The sequence below is a fragment of the Vigna unguiculata genome, chromosome 7 (assembly GCF_037176805.1).
Source record: "Vigna unguiculata cultivar grain cowpea cultivar isolate G323 ecotype 2 chromosome 7, ASM3717680v1, whole genome shotgun sequence".
Classification (NCBI taxonomy): domain Eukaryota; kingdom Viridiplantae; phylum Streptophyta; class Magnoliopsida; order Fabales; family Fabaceae; genus Vigna; species Vigna unguiculata.
This window is the reverse complement of record NC_140798.1, coordinates 46,829,009-46,850,072: the sequence shown is the minus strand read 5'-3', so window position 1 is coordinate 46,850,072 and position 21,064 is coordinate 46,829,009. Positions and strand designations below refer to the sequence as shown.

Below are 21,064 nucleotides of genomic sequence, written 5' to 3'. Positions count from 1 at the left end.
ATGTTAAATTATATAATTTTTTTTAAAATAAAAAGATGACTAAGATATGTAACTTATCTGAATTTTAATTTGTGATATTTTTAAATAGTATTAATATTAATTTATCTAAAATGATTATATTATTTTTTTATGAAAATATAAATTTAATTAACTGAAAAATTAATATGAGCAACAAAATAAATAAAAAATCTAAATAAATTAATAATTATACTTAAATATAAATTATGAATCATTTAAGATGAGCTAAAACGTGCATTATTTCACACTTACTTAAAGTGAATACTAACTCTGATTCTTCATACAAACATCTAAAAGGCAGAAGTGTTATAAAAAAATCATTTTATTTTAAATAAATTGTATCATTTTCATCACTCTTAAACATGTCCTATTGTTACTACTGTAGTAAAGAGTCTCATTAACACTTTTTGAATTTTTTACACCTATTTGATTCTTACTAAAAAAATATTACTTTTATTCTTGTAAGTCTTTTGTTTTAAATTATTTTATATTTAAAATAAAGATATTATTTTATATGTATGTGACAGGGGTTGAATAAAATTTAAGTATTTTTCTATCATTGTCCGATAGTTTAATAGAATTAACCTTTTTGGTTATCATAGAAGACAACTTTTTGGAGGTTTTGACTCCAAACCATTTGTGTTTTGCAAGATACACTTAGCATATGTGTGGGAAGAGATATTAAGTTAAGAAAGTTAAATATTAAGTTATCAATAATTAATAATTTTAATTGAACAAAGATAATTTATCTTTAGAAATAAAACTTATTAAAATATTGAAGAATGTTATACAAAACAATTAAGACAAAAAAAATATTAGTTTGACGAATATGGTTTTTGATATAAAATTTGGATATACTGGAAATTAGAAAAAGCATTTTAATTTTTTCTTTTATCAGTAAATTATAGTTGAGGAACTAAATTCAGGGATGTTAAAATGGACCAATCTAACTTATTTTTTTCATGTTCTGTCTTTGATCCGTTAAAAATAGATCAGGTCGGGTCAGTCTGCTACAACAAAACGGATTGAACACAGTAATCTGTCCCGCCTCAGGACAAATTGGTGGGATGGTCCGTCATTTTTTTTTTATAAATTTTTTTAATATATATAAATTTGTTTATATAATATAAAACTTTAATTTACTAATTATTTTTAATTTTTAAAAATTAAAAAAATTAAAAAAATGATTGACGGGTCAAGACAGGTTAGTGGGTTGGAAATTTGAATCCAACCCGTCCTTTGCTGGAAAAATCTTTACATTAATCTTATAATTTTCAAATGTCGGTGAGATTGTTGAACTCACTCCTACTTCCAATTTATACCACCAAATCAATTATATATATATATATATATATATATATATATATATATATATATATATATATATATATATATATATACTTTAATGATGTATTAACCCAAACAAATAAAGATATATATACAAATTTATCTTCGGTGTTGATTTGATCATTAGTTTTGTTTTATTTCCAAAAATCTTTTTTATTTTTTATTTTTTACTACATAAATGCGTGATGATTAGGGATGGCAACAGGGCGGAGTGGGGACGGGTTTCGTTATCCCATACCCATCCCTGCATAAAAAATTCATCACCATCTCCATACCCAAACCCAACGGGTATCAAACATTTGTTTCATCCCCATCCCCACCGGATAACGGGTATAATCTCGTACTCATACCCATACCTGTGTTCTAACTACTTCAATATTAATTTTTATAAAAGAAAAAAATTACGGTAAAGAAAATATAATATTATCAAATATTCAATATTAGGAAGATAATGGTTTCTTCCATATCAAATACTTTGAAATAAATTATAATTGTCTACATTTTAGATTAGAATACCAAATAAAATTTCATGAGAACCAAAACATTTATTAAATTTGCAAACTACAACATTGATGAACTTATTTGATATTTAATAATTGATTCAGACAATAAATCAACTACTACCACCAATGACGAAAAATAGTGACTGATATGGGTTATTGACTAAATCAGCCACTATTTCATATTTTTCTTGTAGTGAATTATCATATATTATTCATAAATATCATTATATATATATATATATATATATATATATATAATTTTAACCACTTCAAACATAATTTAAAGCGAAAAAATTATAGTATGATTAATAATGAGTTATAAATTAAAAAATAATTAGATAGAATATATCAAAATATTATTCTACATGATGAAAATAAAAACAATAAATAAAAATATTAAAAAACTAACAAATGTGTGTTTTAGAAATAATTTGAGAGACTATCGAAAGAAATCGCACAAAGGAAATCAAATGTATAATTAAGGTATGATAAGATGAAAAATATCTTAGAGAACTAAGAAAATTTTTCAAATATTAACATATATACTCAATGGTTGAAAAATAACGAAAATTATTTCAATGAAACAAAAGAGTTCTTCAAATTAAACAAAAATTAATAATAATAATAACTAAAAAAAATTATATTACCTTAAATTGAGAGTATAAACATTCTCATGTGAAAGGAAAATATATAATAAATAAAAATATTAAAAAATAATAGAAATATTCAAATGTGAGGCATAAATTTTTTTTAATTAACATATATAATTTTAACATAATTACATAAAGGTTATGATAAGATAAAAAATATATTGGAGATGCGAATGAGTTTCATGACAAATCAAATAATTAAAAGAAATAATATATATATGGTTACATAATTAATTGTGAATATTTTAATAATTTAAACGAGAATGGAGATATGGCGGGACAGATATTATAGCGGGGATATATACATCCTCATACTCATCTCCATACTGAAAAAGTCGGGGATTCCCCATACCCATACCCATACCCATACCCAATCAATGTGGAGATTCTCCGTCAAGACGGGAATGGGTTCGGACAATACCCACGGAGACGAGTTTATTTGCCATGTCTAATGATGATCTTAATTGTTTGACTTGTTTGTAAATCAGAGTTTAATATTCTTTTTTCTTTCTCACGAATTTATTTAAATGTTGTATTTCACTTTAAATTTCCATTTAATCAAAATTTTCATTTATTTGTCACATTAGAATTTATGACCCTTAAATTCAAGTGTTCAATGTTATAAATTCTTAATTTATTAGGTAACTTAAAAGTTTTTTTTTTTTTAGTTTGACCTTTTGTTTCATTCCATTTAAAATTGTTTCACTTTTATGCAATTTGTTTCAAAGAGTATACCGATACAATCATTAATTTCATTTAATAATTTTTTTAGAGTGAACATTTAATTATTTTTATTTCCTTTTATTTTTTTTTCTTGGTTTTATGTATTTTCATCGACCTACTTTGATTTTTTGTATAATAATTACTAATGTTTTCGTCCCGTCTCCTTTGCTTGAATTTGGCAATGTGTGATAAGTTTAATTTTTGTTTCCAAATTTTTTTACGAGTTCTTAAATTCTAATTATTATTCATTTAATATTTTTCTTTGTACAATTTTATTTAAATGGTATATTATAATATTTATTTGTATAAAAAAATGAGACAGGTACAAATATATCTATAAACCATTGATCATGAGGATGTGACACATATTTTATTTGTTGTATATGTTACTCTAAAGATGAAGATACTCAGACTAATATGTTCTATAAACATAGATATAACAAGAGTTACTAGTATTCAACTATAAATGTAGAAATCAGCATGTCATTTGCTATGGTTAAAATATCTATTCCTGAATATGATAAATTAACTTGAAAAATAAGTTTATCTATAAATTACAATGAAAAAACAATAATTTTTATGATATATATATATATATATATATATATATATATATATATATATATAAAAGCTTATATTATGTTTTAATATTTTGAATTTCTTGTACAATCTTACCTGATTATATTATTATAGATTTTATTTTTTAGTAAAAAATAATATTTTATCTTATTTAAGACACAATAATATAAAAATAAAAAGCGAAAAATCAATTTAATACAGAGTAATTAAGTTATAATTAAGATTGATGATTTTAAAAAGCATAAATTATTATTTATTCAGTTTAACCAAAGAAAATATATTTACTATTGTGATAAAGTTACGATGTATAATATATTTTTCTCAGATCTAATACTAGTTATGGTTTTAGGTTTGTTGCTACAACAGGGATTCAAATGTTTTTTTTTAGAATATTGTTTTTGAGTGTCGTGTTAACATAATTATTGTTTAAATAAAATTTGTGTTAATTTCATTAGGAATTCAGGCATCATGACTTGATTTACAAAAATGAAATAATAAAAATCAATCATTTATTAACATCCCAAAACATTAAAAGATACACAATATATAAATTTATTTTAAGTGGAAAGAGATGGAGGAAAAGAATGAAAATATTATTTGAGTGATTTAATAGTTTGAATTTTAATAATACCTCTTTTTATGTAAAAAAATGATACTATAAAATAAATATTGAACTTATATAATATTAAAATATCTTATACGAGAATCTCTATAGTAATAAAAGAAAATCTAGTGGAATTGATAAATCATCGTACAATGAAATTGTGTACAAAGTTTCCTGAAGGAGTTTGATGTTGATGATGTTTTTGGAGAGTGATGATGAAAGAAATTGATGTTGAATGTTTTGGCTTATACGAAATTAGTTTTTACAAATGTCTCCGCAAGGAAAATAAAACAGTGACTATGCATTCTTTCATCTTTCAATCTGCGACCAAATCCATAATGTTTGATGCTAACTCATGTTACAAATGGAATCTAACAGGCCCCACTCGGGTTTGTTTTTTTTTTTTTTTTAATTCTCATGGAAAAAAAATATACATTTTTTTTCTTTTATCTATTTTTATCTTTTTTTTTTCATGTAACATCCAACACTTACCCTGTTTTTTAAAAGAAAAGGTATTTTATAGAGTGGCTGGAATGGAAACAAGATTACCTATTTCTCTTTAAGCTTTAAAAACTGTAAATTAATTTTAAAATAATTATTATTTTTGTTAACAAAGATATTCTATCAAAAATACATTTTTAAAACCATCATAACTTTTTTATATAATTGAATTATTCCCACTTTCTTTTTCAGATATCTAAACAATAAAACATGCATTTACTTCCTTATCCCTCCAAACATCATATTTTTACTATTGACTTATTTATAATTCTTATTTCTTTCTCTTTATTTCACTTCTCATCCAAACAATTCATTAATCTCTTTCCATCTTTCCCTTTCATCCTTCTCAATGTGTCTATGCATTTAATGTATCTATGGAAAGATATTTCCAAAACCAGAAAAAAGAAAATTATTGTAGATTCATTCAATCATTCAAAACAATGAATTCCTCTGAACATCAACATTTTTGTAATGAGGTGGGAGTGGATGCCATATTGATTGATTGTGTTCAATAATGTAACAATGAAGACACCTTTAACATTACATCATGTCATGCATAATCCACATTTACAGTGTGATTTTCCTCTCCACCTAAAGCACCTGAATGAATTGCATTATCTAAGGCTAAAACAAAGATGGTGTCCTCAGCATTACAACATTTCCCACATCACAGTTTAAGATCAAAGTTGAAAAGGGAAAGAAAGATAAAATGGTGCCAAGGCAACTCTTATAATGGTCATCAGAAGATCTCTTCTGTTGTTTGGTTTTGAGGGGAAGGGGAAAAAACCTAAGACATGAGTATTAGTATCCTAGTAAGTTACAGTTCACATTGAAAAGAATTGAAGTGCTGCTCCTCTCATTGCTATTTGAAGATAACTGGTATTCACACAAGAAAATACAAGAAAGAAAAAGATAAAAGATACAACTTAGATCAGGTACCACTAATCTCTGTTGGTGTGGTACAAGGTGCCAGTGTGTTATGAGGCAGGTTAATACCACCCCCTCTCACAGAAATACCAGGGAACTTCGCAGTGCTTGTCCTACTCACAACATTTGAGTCAAGATACACAACAACCACTGTGGTATCATCATGGAAATGACGACGAACACCACGATCAATTTTCTTTAAATCTGAATATCTCATTTCTCTTTTCTTTGCAGCTTCTTGAAGTGCAGCTTTCACCAGCCTCCTTGCACTTCCCTGAAAGGACAGAAGATGAAACACGAATTCAGTTTGCACTGACCAAATAAAATGCTATCAAATTGTTTTCAAGCCATGCATTGGAAAATATTTCATGTGTCAAGAAATATAGAAATTTAAGCATGCCAATATCTTTCTTAGTCATCCTTCACCTCCAAGATTATTCAAAAGATCTCTCAAGGATCCATTTGTGCGACCACATCAGATATAAGCAAGGTTCTCCAACATAAGATTATTTGTCAAGATTATCCAAGTCAAGGGAAGACTTTATATCCCAGCATGAATTTCTCTAAGCAAATTAAATCAAGCTTTGTTGCTAGAATTTAAGAGTAGTGTTTTGTTACTTAAATACTGCATTTCCGCAAAAAAAAAAAATCTGTTTGATTACAATTTCTCATGGAAAATCCACTTTAAAGTTACTGGTAATGACGTAAACACAATCAAGCATAGTCAAATTTAAATATGTATCTTACACTGCGGGGACTGTTTTGAACTATATCAACTGCTTCTTGATTGCTAAGGTGCTCCCAGAGTCCATCAGATGCAAATATAATAAATTGATCATTTGGCTGCAAATGATGCACTGAAATTGATGGCTCTGAGCTCAGTATTGGCATCTTGAATGGTTCCCGAAGTCGAAACTTAGCGTACAGAGGTTCCCTGTTGAACTCAGCCTTCTTCAAATATACATCACCAATAGATTTAGAAACCTGCAGTTGAGAAACAGATTTTAAAATTTATGACAATTCATAAAAAGAGAGAGAGAGAGAGAGAGAGGTTTTAAGTCAAGTTTTGTTAGGTAAGATAATAATAAGCATTGAATCAACCGAGTTAAGGCATCTCTAGTAAAGTCAATAATGACAAAGGCCAAGGATTACCAGGATGTACCGAGATAAGAATTAAAGATGACAAGCCCATAAACAAATTTAAACTTTCACAGAAGAAAAGAAAGATACAAAAGCACTAGTTGCAATTGTCATTCACATAATATTATAGACAACATTTATACGTGTACTTGACATGATTAGACCAAACTCTTATGAAACTATAACAAAAGTTACTAAAACAGAATTACATGATGCAAGGTTATTTGACTCTTTCTACTCTCATAATTTAGAGTATATTATAACTGAAGTGATAAATATTAACCCATTTAGCCCAGAATCTAGAAATTGAAATTCTGCCGTTGCACTAAGACAACTTCAATAACTATTCACTGCAATAGCTTTTACTGTGATATTAATGCTATCCAGCAACATAAAACTCTAATGAAGTTGAAAAATTAAAGCCCTTTCAACAATTTTTTTTGACATTGGTATTGTTTTTCTCTCTCTCTCCCCACACCCACCCCAGTCCCTTTTAATTCTCCTCAGCATAGCTTTGTATTTCTGATGTCATTCTTCGCATCCTGAAAACTGAAAATTTGACTTTCAATCTAGGAAGTTTGCAGATTTAAAGTGATATTAAGAGGTGTGAAGTGTTTATCATGAGTTCATCTGCTACATGTACACATAGCAGCTGGAAAAACTTACTTGAATAAGGCCCTTCACACGCCATACATTATGCTTTAAAACCACAATATTTGGATCATCAGGATGTAAAGAATGCAGCTCCTGTCTTATAGACTCTATTGATGCATTGTGCTCTGCCGATAATTGCATGGCTAAAACCTCGCCGGTCGCCTTGACCGCTCTTCCCAAAACTGCCCGGGAATCCCCTAGGTTTGCTATATAAAGGGTTCCGTTACAAATAACACCAACAAGACAACATGAGCCAACAGCTGCAATTTGTGGCGACAGGGACCACTGATTGGCAACAACTGAAATAAACCCCTCTTCTGTTGCTTGGAGTGCCTTGCGAATTACATCTACTGACATTGATTGTTGCTCTGAAGTAAATTCTGGAAGTTAAAACAAAAGATAACATTATATTCAGTACTCATGTGCACAGAAATGGTTCAAATTCAAAATACAAACAAATCTACGATCACAGACATGCAACAAAAAGGTACTGAAAACCACTATTTTGTTAGTTTCGATTCTGTACACATCTGACTGTTTTTATAATCTTAATTCATTGCAGACCTGATAGAATGTCAGACAAAAGGAATAGTAGGAGGGAAATCATTCACTATAACAACTTCTGACAAACTGACACCAAAAGAATGAAATCTGACCATCCATGCAAATAGAAGAAGAAAGAACGAGTTTTTTATTGGCATGTAAAGTGGAAAGTCTTGTTTCTTAGATATTATCAACTCAGGAAAAGAATCCAAACTATATTATTCCATTATTCCCTAGTCTTTCTAGCTAATTAAGGACATGACAGAAATGAACAAGACGTCTGTTTTTCATCCTTTTCGTTAACTTAAGACGATTCCCTGTATTTCCTTTTGTGGTTGTCCCAGTTAAAAAGAAAAATTGACTACAAGAGTCTTGGAACTGGAAAGCAGAGAAAAATATAGCAAGGCAAGGAGAAAAGCCTGTTCCAATACAGAAAAGCTTGAAGAATTCAGTCATTTTGCTGTAAACTTACTCTTGAGATGGTGAAAGAGGTGATCATTGATAAACCGAGATGTCTCGGGCCCTCCATGGCCATCATAGATACCGATGAAGGTACCATAAGGGCCAGATTCATTGGAGCTCAAACTGCCTGATTCAATCTGGCTTTGATCTTCCAGCAAGTTATTGGCTTGGATCACAGCCATTGAAAATTCACCATTCAAGTGCTGCCCTGAGTCCTTATACCACAATAGTCCATCCTGTCTACCTCCAGCATCCGAACCTGTGCGAGAAAATCCTTCGGAACCCGGCCGAAAGCAGGCCCTCAATAAGTTCATCAACCCCGATAACATCCCTCATTTCACCAAACAACCGTCAGGGATTTCAACATCTACCAACTACCCAAAAAACAACTTCACCCCCCGGAATTTTCATAAACTATGAATATGGTGCTGCACTCCTCACCACCACAACAACAAAGATGATCCAGCACAAGCTACACCAACAAAACAAATACAGTTAAAATCAATTAAGGTCCAACCCTCAACAAACAAACAAAACCTGAACCCTCTATGAACCAGAAACTTGCAAAACAAGCTGCTTTTCACAGTTTTATAAGGGGTGACTGAATATTGAAGAGCACCCACAAAAAGAAATCAACTCCCAATGAAAAAAAAAAAAATCCAACCTTTCGGTTTCCTTTTAACGCAACAAAAACTATGACCACATAGAGGAGCCGCTAAAGATGAAAAATTCAACAAAGGAAAAAATATATTTTACTTTTATTTTATTTCCCCCAAAGGTCAAAACCCACTTTTTCTGAGACACTTTTTGGTCAGCTGATTGGAAATCCTTTGTTCACATTTACATTGAAAATCAAAACAAAACCCCATGTTACACTGATCTCCATAAAATCCAATAACGGGAGCAAGCAATATTTCCCATCAAGTGTAAACATGTATTTTATACGGCAACAAGTCAAAGTAAAATAAAAATTTGGGTAAGAGATCTCACCCAGCAAAATTTGACAATCGATTAGAAGGTATCGCGGTGACCCAGATGAAGAAGACAGTGATCCGTAGGCGGGAAAGTGTGGAAAATCATTAGATCTGCGGATCCATCAAATCAATAGAAAGAAACAGAAATGGGTTTTTTGTGTTGCTTTTGGGGCGAGGCGATATGTATGTATGCAGAAGGTGAAAGGTATTAGAGAAGAAAAAGGAGAGTGGTGCATGAAAGATAATTGAAAATTGAAAGAGCTCAGTGTGAAAGATTGGACAAAGTGTGAAACCCTTTTTCGTGTTTGTTTTTGCCTTTTTCTTTTGTTATGAACTCAGAGGAGAAGCCCCATAAAAAGACTAACGATGAAGAGCTTGGAGCCAGCAAAGCACAGGTCCAGCTATGGGCTCCACACCACTATGACGAACTAGAGAGAGAATCAGAAAAAAGTTAGAGAGAGAAACATACATACATAGAGAGTCAATGAATTTAAGCATCTCATGTTTTTGGCATTCATAATTTTAACCACTTATATTATCACCATTTTCCTATGCATGGGTTTGGGTTTGTAGTCACACACATAATAAGTTTACAACAAAGAATTTATGGATTAAACTTTATCATGCTTCTCTCTCATCTATTTACTCTTTTTCTCTCATATTATTAACTCTAATCGATCATTTATGATTAAGGAGACTGCCAATCAATGTTCTAAAAGATACCAATTAAAAGACACTGATTAAAGATAATTAATTTATATTAATTATTTTATTTTTATATTAAAAATTAAAATAATTAAGATAGTTTTTATAAAGATAAAAATATCATTTTTAAATTTTAGACAACAAAGTATTAATATAAAATAATAATTTTAAAATTTTTAAGGTTTCTACTAAAATATTTTATAAAATTTTTTTATAAATTTTTTATATATTTAATACTATTTTTTATTAATTATTCTATTAATTTAAATTTCTTACATTTAAATATATTTAATTTTTAATAATATTAAAACATATTTATTTTATTATTTAATTATTTTTTAACTTTTATTAACAAACATTAAATAAAATATTAACACACATATAATAATTATAGATATTTTTATTTTTTCAATAAAATAATATTATACTAATAGTAATTAAGTCAAATTTATTTTAATATTACATTTATATATTTATTTCTTATAAAATTTAATATAAATGTATCTTAACCGATGTCTGTCATCGACTAGCAAAACCTTATTATTTATCCAACTCTATTCTCCTTTGCCACATTGCAATTAAATATTATTTCATGAATTCAGAAATAATATATATGATTAAAAGATGATAATTGTTTGTCTTGATTGATTTTATTTATTATTTAAATTTGGATACTTTTAAAATAAACTTTATAGAGCATTTGAAAAGTTTTATGTTTTAATTTTTTTCTTAAATCTAGATAATTTTAATTATGTCATTATTATAAAAAAATTATTAAACATTTAAAATTTTATATTTTTCAATTGAATCGCTGTAATTTAATTTTTTCGGTCAGTGATGTAGTTATTATATTGTTTTATTATCATAATTTTGTATTAGATAATGTGAAATTTAAAACAAAAAAAATTGTTTTTATTTTGATTGAGTATCTATTAAAAAATTGTTTAGTATTCAAAACTTTTATATCTTTCAATTGAATTATCTCGTAGTTTAATTGTTCATGTGAGTTGTGTGATTATATTTCGCCTTAGCATATATTCATGTGTTAACATATATGAGGGTTTTGTGATTAATATAAAACATCATTACCATAATAAGTGATTGATTTTATGAACTGTGATGGACTTCATTATTTATATTAAAACTGTATGGAATAACAAGTTTATACTTTTTAAAATTTATTTGTCATCATTTATGTTGTGTTTGGTGATGGGTATTTATTAGTTGAGAGGATTTATGAAAATAAAATTTGAGAGAAATAAAATATTTTCATCTTTGCATTAATGGAAAGACAAATGAGAAAAACAGCTTCATAGTTATGTTTTTACCTAAACATCCATACTTTTTTTTTAATTCCAATAATAATAATATTAATTGCAAAATCAAAATGATTAAAAAAAATTATTAATACATTAATAATATTAATAATAATTAATACCATTATATTGTTATTATTATTATAAATTATTTTATATTAATTTTAACCACAAGAGTAAAATTATAACCTTATAAATTTTTTTACAACATTCATCATATCATTTATTTCACAATTTTGATCTTCAAATATTTTTTTCTACATTTGAATCCCTTAAAATAAATAATTTCCCTTTATATTTTCAATAATCTAAATTTATCCACTCACTTATTATCTTTCAAATTCATATTTTAAACAAACATAACATCACAATCAATATTGTCGATATGGTCGCCATTTAACCATTAACGTAAGCCTCAACTATAGTCTTTTATTATTTTTCAATAAAAATACATAAAGACTTAATTATCATTTTGGTCCCCTAATTTGTTGGGTTGGTTCATTTTTATCCTCTTATTATTTTTTGGTTCAATTTGGTCCTTGCCGTTAAGTCAACTTTAACACCTCCGTACATGCCACGTGTCATTTGTGGAATTTTCAATTTCTAATTTATTTTTTATTTTTTAAAAAATTAAACTGCCACGTGTCACCTTATGGTTGTGACACGTGTCAATTTGATATTTTTTTATTTAAAAAATGTACTGCCATATAGCAGTCATGATTGTGCCATGTGTCAAGCTAACATTGGTTGTTTTCAATTTAGTCCTCTATTTACAATTTTGATTCAATTTAGTCCCCCAATTTTTTAAAATGATTCAATTTTGTCCTCTCCAATTTGAGTCTAAATTAATAATTAAGCTTAATTACAATTTATATATTCATGTTAAAATATTTTTTTACCATTTATACATCAAATTACTTCCTAAATACTCATGTTATTTTATTTCTTACATTTTACACTTGAAATTTTATATACATGTAAAAATAATAATTTGAATAGTTAGATGGAGTAATTTAATCTATAAATATAATAAAAATTATTTTAATATGTATATATAAGTTGTAATTAAGCTTAATTACTAATTTGGTATCAAATTAGAGAGGACAAAATTGAATCATTTTAAAAAATTGGGGGACTAAATTGAATCAAAATTGTAAATAGAGGGACTAAATTGAAAACAATAAATGTTTGCTTAACACGTGGCACAATCATGACCTACCACATGGCAGTACATTTTTTAAATAAAAAATCTCAAATTGACACGTGTCACAATCATAAGATGACACGTGACAATTTAATTTTTTTTTAAAAAAATTTTAAAAATTTAAAAAAATTTAAAAAAAAATTTAAAAAAATTTTAAAAAAATTTTAAACAAATTAAAAAAAAAATTTGAAAATTCCACAAAATGACACGTGACAGGTCAAGGAGACAGTGTTAACGTTGACTTAATGGCAGGACCAAATTGAACCTTTTAGAAAATTAGAGAACCAAATTGAACCAAAAAATAATAAGTGGAACAAAATGAACCAACCCAACAAATTAAGGGACCAAAATGATAATTAAACCTAACATAAATCATTTATTATTTGATATTAACTATAAAACTTCATGGTTTTTTTACCTACCGAAACAAAAGCAAATAACAAGATGATATTATCTAATTAATTGAAAATTTTAAATTTTTTAAAGAATAAACAAGATAATTATTAATAAATATCTGAAATTAAAATTTGCTGGACCCTAGCCTAATTATTATGTTTTTTTTTTTTGGAATTATTTAAAAAAAAACTATTATTTTTTAATCGGTGTTTTTTAACCACATAATCGCATCAAATTTTTATTGTTATGTGCTTCATTTTTTTTAATTATATTACATTATTTATTTAATCGTATAAATGATCTAAACTTAAAAAATATTTTTCTTTTGTTTTAATCATATATGCACATGTTCGTTGCTTTTATTATTTTAATACATTTGTTATGTCAAAGAAACTAATACATTCTAAATCGTATGAGTAAGTAGTTTTATCACTAATTAAAAATACGAACACGTATAATGACTTTTTCTCTAAAAAGTTGCAACACGTGGTGAAGAAAATGTCAATTTTCATATTAACTGTGTGGAAATAAATGTTATAATATATGATGTTTGTCATACATTTTTATCTTCACAATAATATATAATAACATGGTTATCATTAACTTTTTATATTAATAATGGTTATCATTTATGTTGACATGAATTAGTACTCAGTTGTAATTTCAAAATACATAAATCATGTTTATGAAATAAATGTAAAAAATAAAAGGTTACCAAAAACATGCAATAAGTCTAAAACCAGATACATTTCTAACATATTCTTCGCGGATTTCTTTGATTATTCGAACATGGATTACCAATTAATATGAATCATTGTATTATTTTATCTTTTAATTTCATATATAATTTTTTTCAAAATTTATTCTGCTACTTATAATAAAAAATTACCTATGAATAAAAAATAATAATAACAGTAGTAGTAATAGTCCACTTATCATATCATGGTAGATTTAATATCTTAGGTCACTGGACACAGTTTCTCTTTGTTTTTTTTTCTTTTTAAAGTAAAACTTATTTATTCACTAAAAACATGTAATTAAGTTAAAAAAAGTAAAAGTTGAGTGAATGTAAAAAGGTATATATTCAGCAACCTTCAATTATTTGTAGGGACCAACCTGTGATTTATTGCATGAATAATTGAAAGAAGAGTATCTGTTTTATGTGATTCAAGTTTCTTGTAAAGTCAAAGACTTAATTCGAAATGAGGAAGGAAAAAGATAATAAAGTCAGCATCATTGCATATAAGATATTAGATGCAAAGAATTTTGTGAATTCCTATTAATTTTCCAAATCAAACATTTGACTTTGTTTTTCAAAAGTTTTGACAAAAATAGCTCCCTCTTTTTAGATAACTATAAAATACTAAATACTCAAAACCACAACAAAGCTATACATCTTTCAAAACAATATTTTCAAAGGTCTTTATCTAAAATGTAGTTAACTACCTTATTTCAAACCATCAAAATCATTTATTTTACAACACAATAACCTCATACAAAATTCACAAATTATATCAGATATTGTGCCTACCAGAATCAGATATTTATGAGAATATATAACAAAATATTAATGTAAAATCATTTGAATTTGATGAAACAAAATTATATATATATATATATATATATTGAAGGTGATATTAATTATTCTGTGACAAAGATCAAATGAGTCGGATCATAATCAAATTATAACACTTGAACTATTACACTTTTAAATAAGAAGTCATGCCGCTCCGATTAATGACTATTGTTTTTTGTCTAATGATATCACTTAATCCTAACAATAGGTCACAAGTTTGATTTCTATTAAAATAATTATTATTGCACTTTTATAACTTTCGATCTAAAGACAATTTAATAACAAATATATAATTATTATATAGTTCAAACTGTCTAAGATGACGGATAATAAAATGGATAAAATAAAATAAAAAATTGATCATAGAAGTTGAACTAAATCTTATAATTTTTTCTATTCCAATTTGGAATATATTTTAGAAAAAAAAAGTAATTTATATTTTATTATCTGTGTATTTTGTGCCTGAAATATTATTTTTTAATTTACAACACTCAAGATTAAGACACATAAGAGATTAAAATACTTGAATTTTTTTAATTGAAAAATATTGTAATTTTTAGTTAGATTTTCACTCTTTATATTTATTATTCTGATTTAGGACACCCATTTTTTTACAAGAGCTATTATATATCTTATTTATTGTTAATGTTCTGTAATATCTAATACATGTTCTGTAATATAGTTTAGACCTAAAAGCATTCATAAATACAAATTAATTTTATCTACTCACTTTTTTTTTATTCACTTTTATACTTATTACTTTTTCTTATTGAATCGAGTATGGGAATCTTTAATAAGTAAATATCCTTTTTCTACCTTCTTCAACAATTCACACAATTCCGCGATTAGTTCTTAGAGATATAAAACTTAACTTCTTAATAATCACATTTTAACGATTCAGAAAAATCACGCTAATTAACCGATATCTTTTAGTCTTTGTTATTTTTTCTTTCTTCCAGAGTTTATAATTTACAAATATTTAAACACGATTTTCGTTTCTAATGTTCTTTCTTTTAATTCCAGAAACGTGTCTAAATAATTTTAGTTTGTTTTTTAAATTTACAATTAAACAATTGCTGGAAAAGTATAAAAAAACAGCGATAATATATGTTTAGAATATTACTTAATATTTTTTTTATTTAAATTAGTTTATAGAAAATATTTTAATTTTAGATATATATTTAAATTTTAGAAATTAGTTATTATTTTATATTAAGAGTTATATATATATATATATATATATATATATATATATATATATAATACAAAAATATATTTCTTTATATAACATATTATAAATATTTCTTATATATTTTATATCTTTCGTATTTTTAAATGTCCTAAAAGTTCTAATAATATAATTTTTAAAGATTGTTTATATCACTCCTCCTAAAATGCTGCCTCAAGATATGGATAATTATTTTTTTTCAGAAAATTACAAAGAAAGAACAAAACCAAATTTCTAACACTCTAGAAAAACCTAAGGTACATTTAATTTTAATTTTCTAATTTCTTATATTAAATAAACCCACTGAATTGATATTTATACGAAAAGAAAAATTGTAATAAAACCATAATAGCCAGCTCAATATTTTGGAAAGGTAGTTAACTGTTGATTGTCTTTGACCAAACGTGACATTAGTAATGTCATCAATTGCCAAATTAATCTATGTACACTAATTTCAATATTTTTTAGGAAAAAAAATATAAGTTTTTATGAAAAAAAAAACAGTTTAAATATGTTCTTAATGATATGAAAGGAGATATAATGAGTATAGGGTTGGTAGAGATGGCGTGCATAATCCACCTTACTTATTGAACACAAAAATTATCCTATTATCTCCAAATTTGGTCCAACTTTGAAATATTTTAATCAATTGCTTTCCATTTTCTTACAGAATTTGTATTCTACTCATACCATATATGATAAATAAAGTTGATAAGGGGTTAAGTTATCACATTTATTACTTTAATCACTTATTTATTCTATCAAACAAAATATCGTAATTTTATTCGATCTTATTGAGAAAATTTTAGATAAAGAAGTAACGTGTATAATAAGATATATGACTTTTTTTTTTAAATGTATTATAGTATATAAAAATTCTGCTCTATGACTAACATAAATAAATGAATCATACGAATTAATAGGTCTTTATGCAAATTTTTATCTCAATACAATATAAAAAATAGAGTTGTCAAAGTGGGTTGTAGTCCATGAACCAACATGGCTCATCATGGATTCGAATTGGGTTGGGTTAATTTTTTTTTTAAATTAATATGGGTTAATTTTTTACCGGCCCACCTAGAACCCGACTCACCTAGTTGAACCCATGGTGAGCCGGGTTGACCCACCAACCCACAAATAAAGGGTCACACACATGTTTTTTATTATGTTGAGTTTTGCATTTGAATCGGATTAGGTTAACTTTTTTAGCCAACACATTAATATTTTTGTGATTTTGATTTGTAGTTGGAGTTTAACATCTCTTGGATTATATTTGGATTTTGGATTCTATTGAAGTTTATTTAGATTTTAATCAAAATTATAATTTATTGTTTTTGAGATTGAAGAAAAAAATGTTTTTCTTTTTTAATTAAGTGAGCCGGTGAGCCAACCCATTTAACCACCAATCCGTGGTGGATCAAGTTGGGTTTAAATTTGTTTGACTCTTTAATCAATAAACCAGATTAAATTGACTCATTAAATGATCAACCTATGATGAATCAAATTGAACCGGGTCGAATTAACTTTTTTGACAACTCCAAAAAAAACTCTCGTTTATCATTGATTGTGAAAATGCCTCCATTGTGAAGCATTGTATGTAGAAAAAAAATGTCAAATACTTGTGGAAAATCATAATAAAACTTCATTATTGCAACTTAATTGTGTAACAAAAAATTAAACAATTAATTGTCAAAATATCAGTAAACAGCCCTTATTTTTAAATTGATACTCTCTCCTTCAACCTCAATGAAAAACAAAATAATACATACAAGTATATATCAAGTATTTTTTATAATAATTATCTTAAAAGTGTTATAAACTATTTTATACTATGATACACAAATACGATAAGTGTAACGTATCTGATACATTTATTTTCAAAATAATAAAATATGATATGTGATATATGAATATTAAAAAATGTACAATAATTCTTAAAAGAATCTAATAATTATATGATTGTATGAATCCAAATTTTCTAATTAGAGACCAATTATTTTGGTATTCAAAACCTAATAGTTAATGTTAATGACCAATTTAGAAACTAATTCATAATAAAATTATTCTAAATATCAATTTAAAGACCAATTATTCTAAATATCAATTTAAAGACCAATTATAATTTTTTGAAACTATTTTAGTTGTCAATTTGGGCACTATATAATGACTAATTATTTTTTGTCACTAAATTTGGTCATAGTCAATATACAATTTTTTTTTATCCTTTTATAATTAGTCAGTATCCAATTATTTTTCCAATAAAAAAGTTTACCGCATTATTTTTTGCAATAAATATGTTTAATTGGTATTTAGAATGATAAAATGTATGGCCTATTAGGTCAGTTGGTTAGAGCGTCGTGCTAATAACGCGAAGGTCACCTATTTAGATACCAATTATTTTGGTAGTCAAAACCTTGGTAGCTAATGTTAGTGACGAATTTAGAAATAAATTATTTTGGTAGTCAAAATCTTGGTAACTAATGTTAGTGACCAATTTATAAATTAATTTATAATAGAAACTATTTTAATAATAAATTTAGAGACCAATTATAACTTTTTGGAATTATTTTAGTTGTCAATAATTTGTTTTTAAATTGGTACCTAAATTTGACACTATATAGTGACTAATTATTATTTTTTCATTAAAATTGGTCATTATTCAAAGATTTTCTTGTAATATACTACGAAAGATTTTCTTGTAATATATTACGATTTTATAAATTAAATACTTCATTGTTAAGTATTATAAAATATTCTTAAATTAGAGTATTGGTGCATTATAGATGTTATACTATTCGAGCACAATTATTAATTCTTTTATAAAAACTATTGAAGCATGGATTATTGAATTTAGTTATATTTCTCTTTGAATTAAATATGTTCATAAAATTAATCTAATTAAACGTATTTTATTTCTTTATTTTTTTATTGTATTATCAATGTATAGCAATTCATTTATTTTATATTATTTTTAAGATTTTCTCACACGCATTAAGAGAATCAATCAATCATTTTATGAATCAATCATTTTATGAATTGAAAAGTTATACTACTAAAATATTATTATCCTCTTCTCTTTGATAAAATTTTCACGAATTGCTACTTGTTTAAATAATAAATTATTCATAAAGCTTCATATATTTAGTTTATAATTTACTTTGATCTTTAAAGAATTTACAAATATACGCATGAGAAATATATATAATTTTTATTAAGATTTGCAACCGGATTTCCCGCGAGTTTCCTAATCACCAACGCTTCTAGGCTCCTAACCTAACCTACATTACAGACAATAATAATTTATACAATATTTTAAAAAAATTAATATATATTAATAATCTTAATGCATATTATATTAGTATACTAAAAGCAGAGTGATGTGGACATCTGGGTTGTCCAAAATCAGTGGGATACTTAATTTGGCTCTCAATGCATCATAGGGGTTAGGTATTTTTTTCTTAATTATTAGGATAGGTGTTTTTTTTTTATTCATTTTGTAGGAGAAAAAAAAGACATTTCATCACACATATACAGAAAATTTATTTAAGTAAAATAGCCCCCAATCATTGACTAACACACTAAAAGATGTTTAAAATATTAACTAATAGTATTTTAAAAATTGGTAATATAATTAGAAAGGAATAATTTGTTAATAAATGACAGCGTGAAACTGTATGATAAAAATAAAAAGAATTCTATATAAAAAATTGATTGATAGTTTTTATACATATTAATCATAAATAAATATTGATAAATTATTCAACCAAATATCTTCTAGAACTCTTCAAATAATATATATCAGAGCTCTGCACAATAATATGGGCGACAGGGCGACATCATAGAACTCCTCAATAGCAAATATATATACACACTTGTTCAGCAAATTGAGGACTTGTGCAATAATGGTATATAAATTTATAATAATATTAAAAATTATTTTACATGTGTGTTTGTTTGTTACTATGAAGGTGAATCAACTGAATTTCAGTATGAAAAATCAATTTCTTTGAAAAAAAAGATTTTCATTTCCTTATTTCTTCTCTGAATTTTTCTTTTTTCTCAAATTAAACATTTTTAAATTAAAGTTCATAATATGTTGACCTATTTGCCGGTTTCTTTTTTTATTATTGTTAACCCTATTTGTCTCCTTTGAACCAAAGATTCATATATTCTGACCAGTGAATCAAAATTATTCACACACAGTTGCGTAAAGACCAACAATTATGTGCCTGTATTATATATATATATATATATATATATATATATATATATATATATATATATATATACTTAATGTCCAAAACCCTAACCCTAATGTGATGTGAAGAATTTAAAAAAATAACGTGACACTGGACGTGCCTTCCAACAAGGTTCCTTCTTTTGGATTTGAATTAAGAAGACAAAACAAGGTTACAGGAATTATAGAAGTAGCAACCCTGTCAGAATTCAAGATATTATGCAGCAGCAGCAGCAAAATAAACCTTCCCCAGAAAATGTGTGCCCAAACACATACTATATATAGTACATATGGTTCTCCTTTTTCTTATTAATATACGCTAGTTGCGTGCAATAGTTTACGCTAATTTGAGGTTAAAAATAGTTTAATCTTTTTTATTTTACTTTTGAGATGTTTTTTGAAAGTAAACATAAAAATATTTAAACCCATTTTAGTCTCAACTTTTGAGTCATATAAGATTTTTAGACACAAGTATCATTAAGAATTTAAAATATGAGTTTAAATTTCACATCGAGTAAAAGTGAGAAAGTTGAATATTATATAAAGATAAAGACTCATAAACTCATTATTTATTAAAAGTTCACATTGACTAAAGACAAAACTAATTCACAATATATAAATAGGTGTAATTCTCATCTTACACGTCAATTTTGTAAGGTTGAGTTAGACTTAAAGTCCACTTCTGATATAATATTAAAATCAAATTAAAATTTATCTTAACGAATTTTTTTAAAAATTTTGTTCCATCTGTTATTACCGATATGTATATTTTCGGTA

General features: G+C 26.1%; 1 protein-coding gene across 1 annotated transcript; it reads right to left on the bottom strand.

The window, feature by feature from the left end:
* Nucleotides 1–5,635: 5,635 nt before the first annotated feature.
* Nucleotides 5,636–9,937, bottom strand: LOC114190669 (putative protein phosphatase 2C 60). The gene is made up of 5 exons (XM_028079645.2): nt 9,642–9,937; nt 8,662–9,123; nt 7,659–8,026; nt 6,600–6,836; nt 5,636–6,126 (listed from the first exon to the last, which is right to left on the bottom strand). Exons 2-5 carry the CDS (start codon nt 8,978–8,980, stop codon nt 5,857–5,859), a joined length of 1,194 nt encoding a protein of 397 aa, XP_027935446.1. The 5' UTR covers nt 8,981–9,123; nt 9,642–9,937; the 3' UTR covers nt 5,636–5,856.
* Between the last annotated feature and the right edge of the window lie 11,127 nt (nt 9,938–21,064).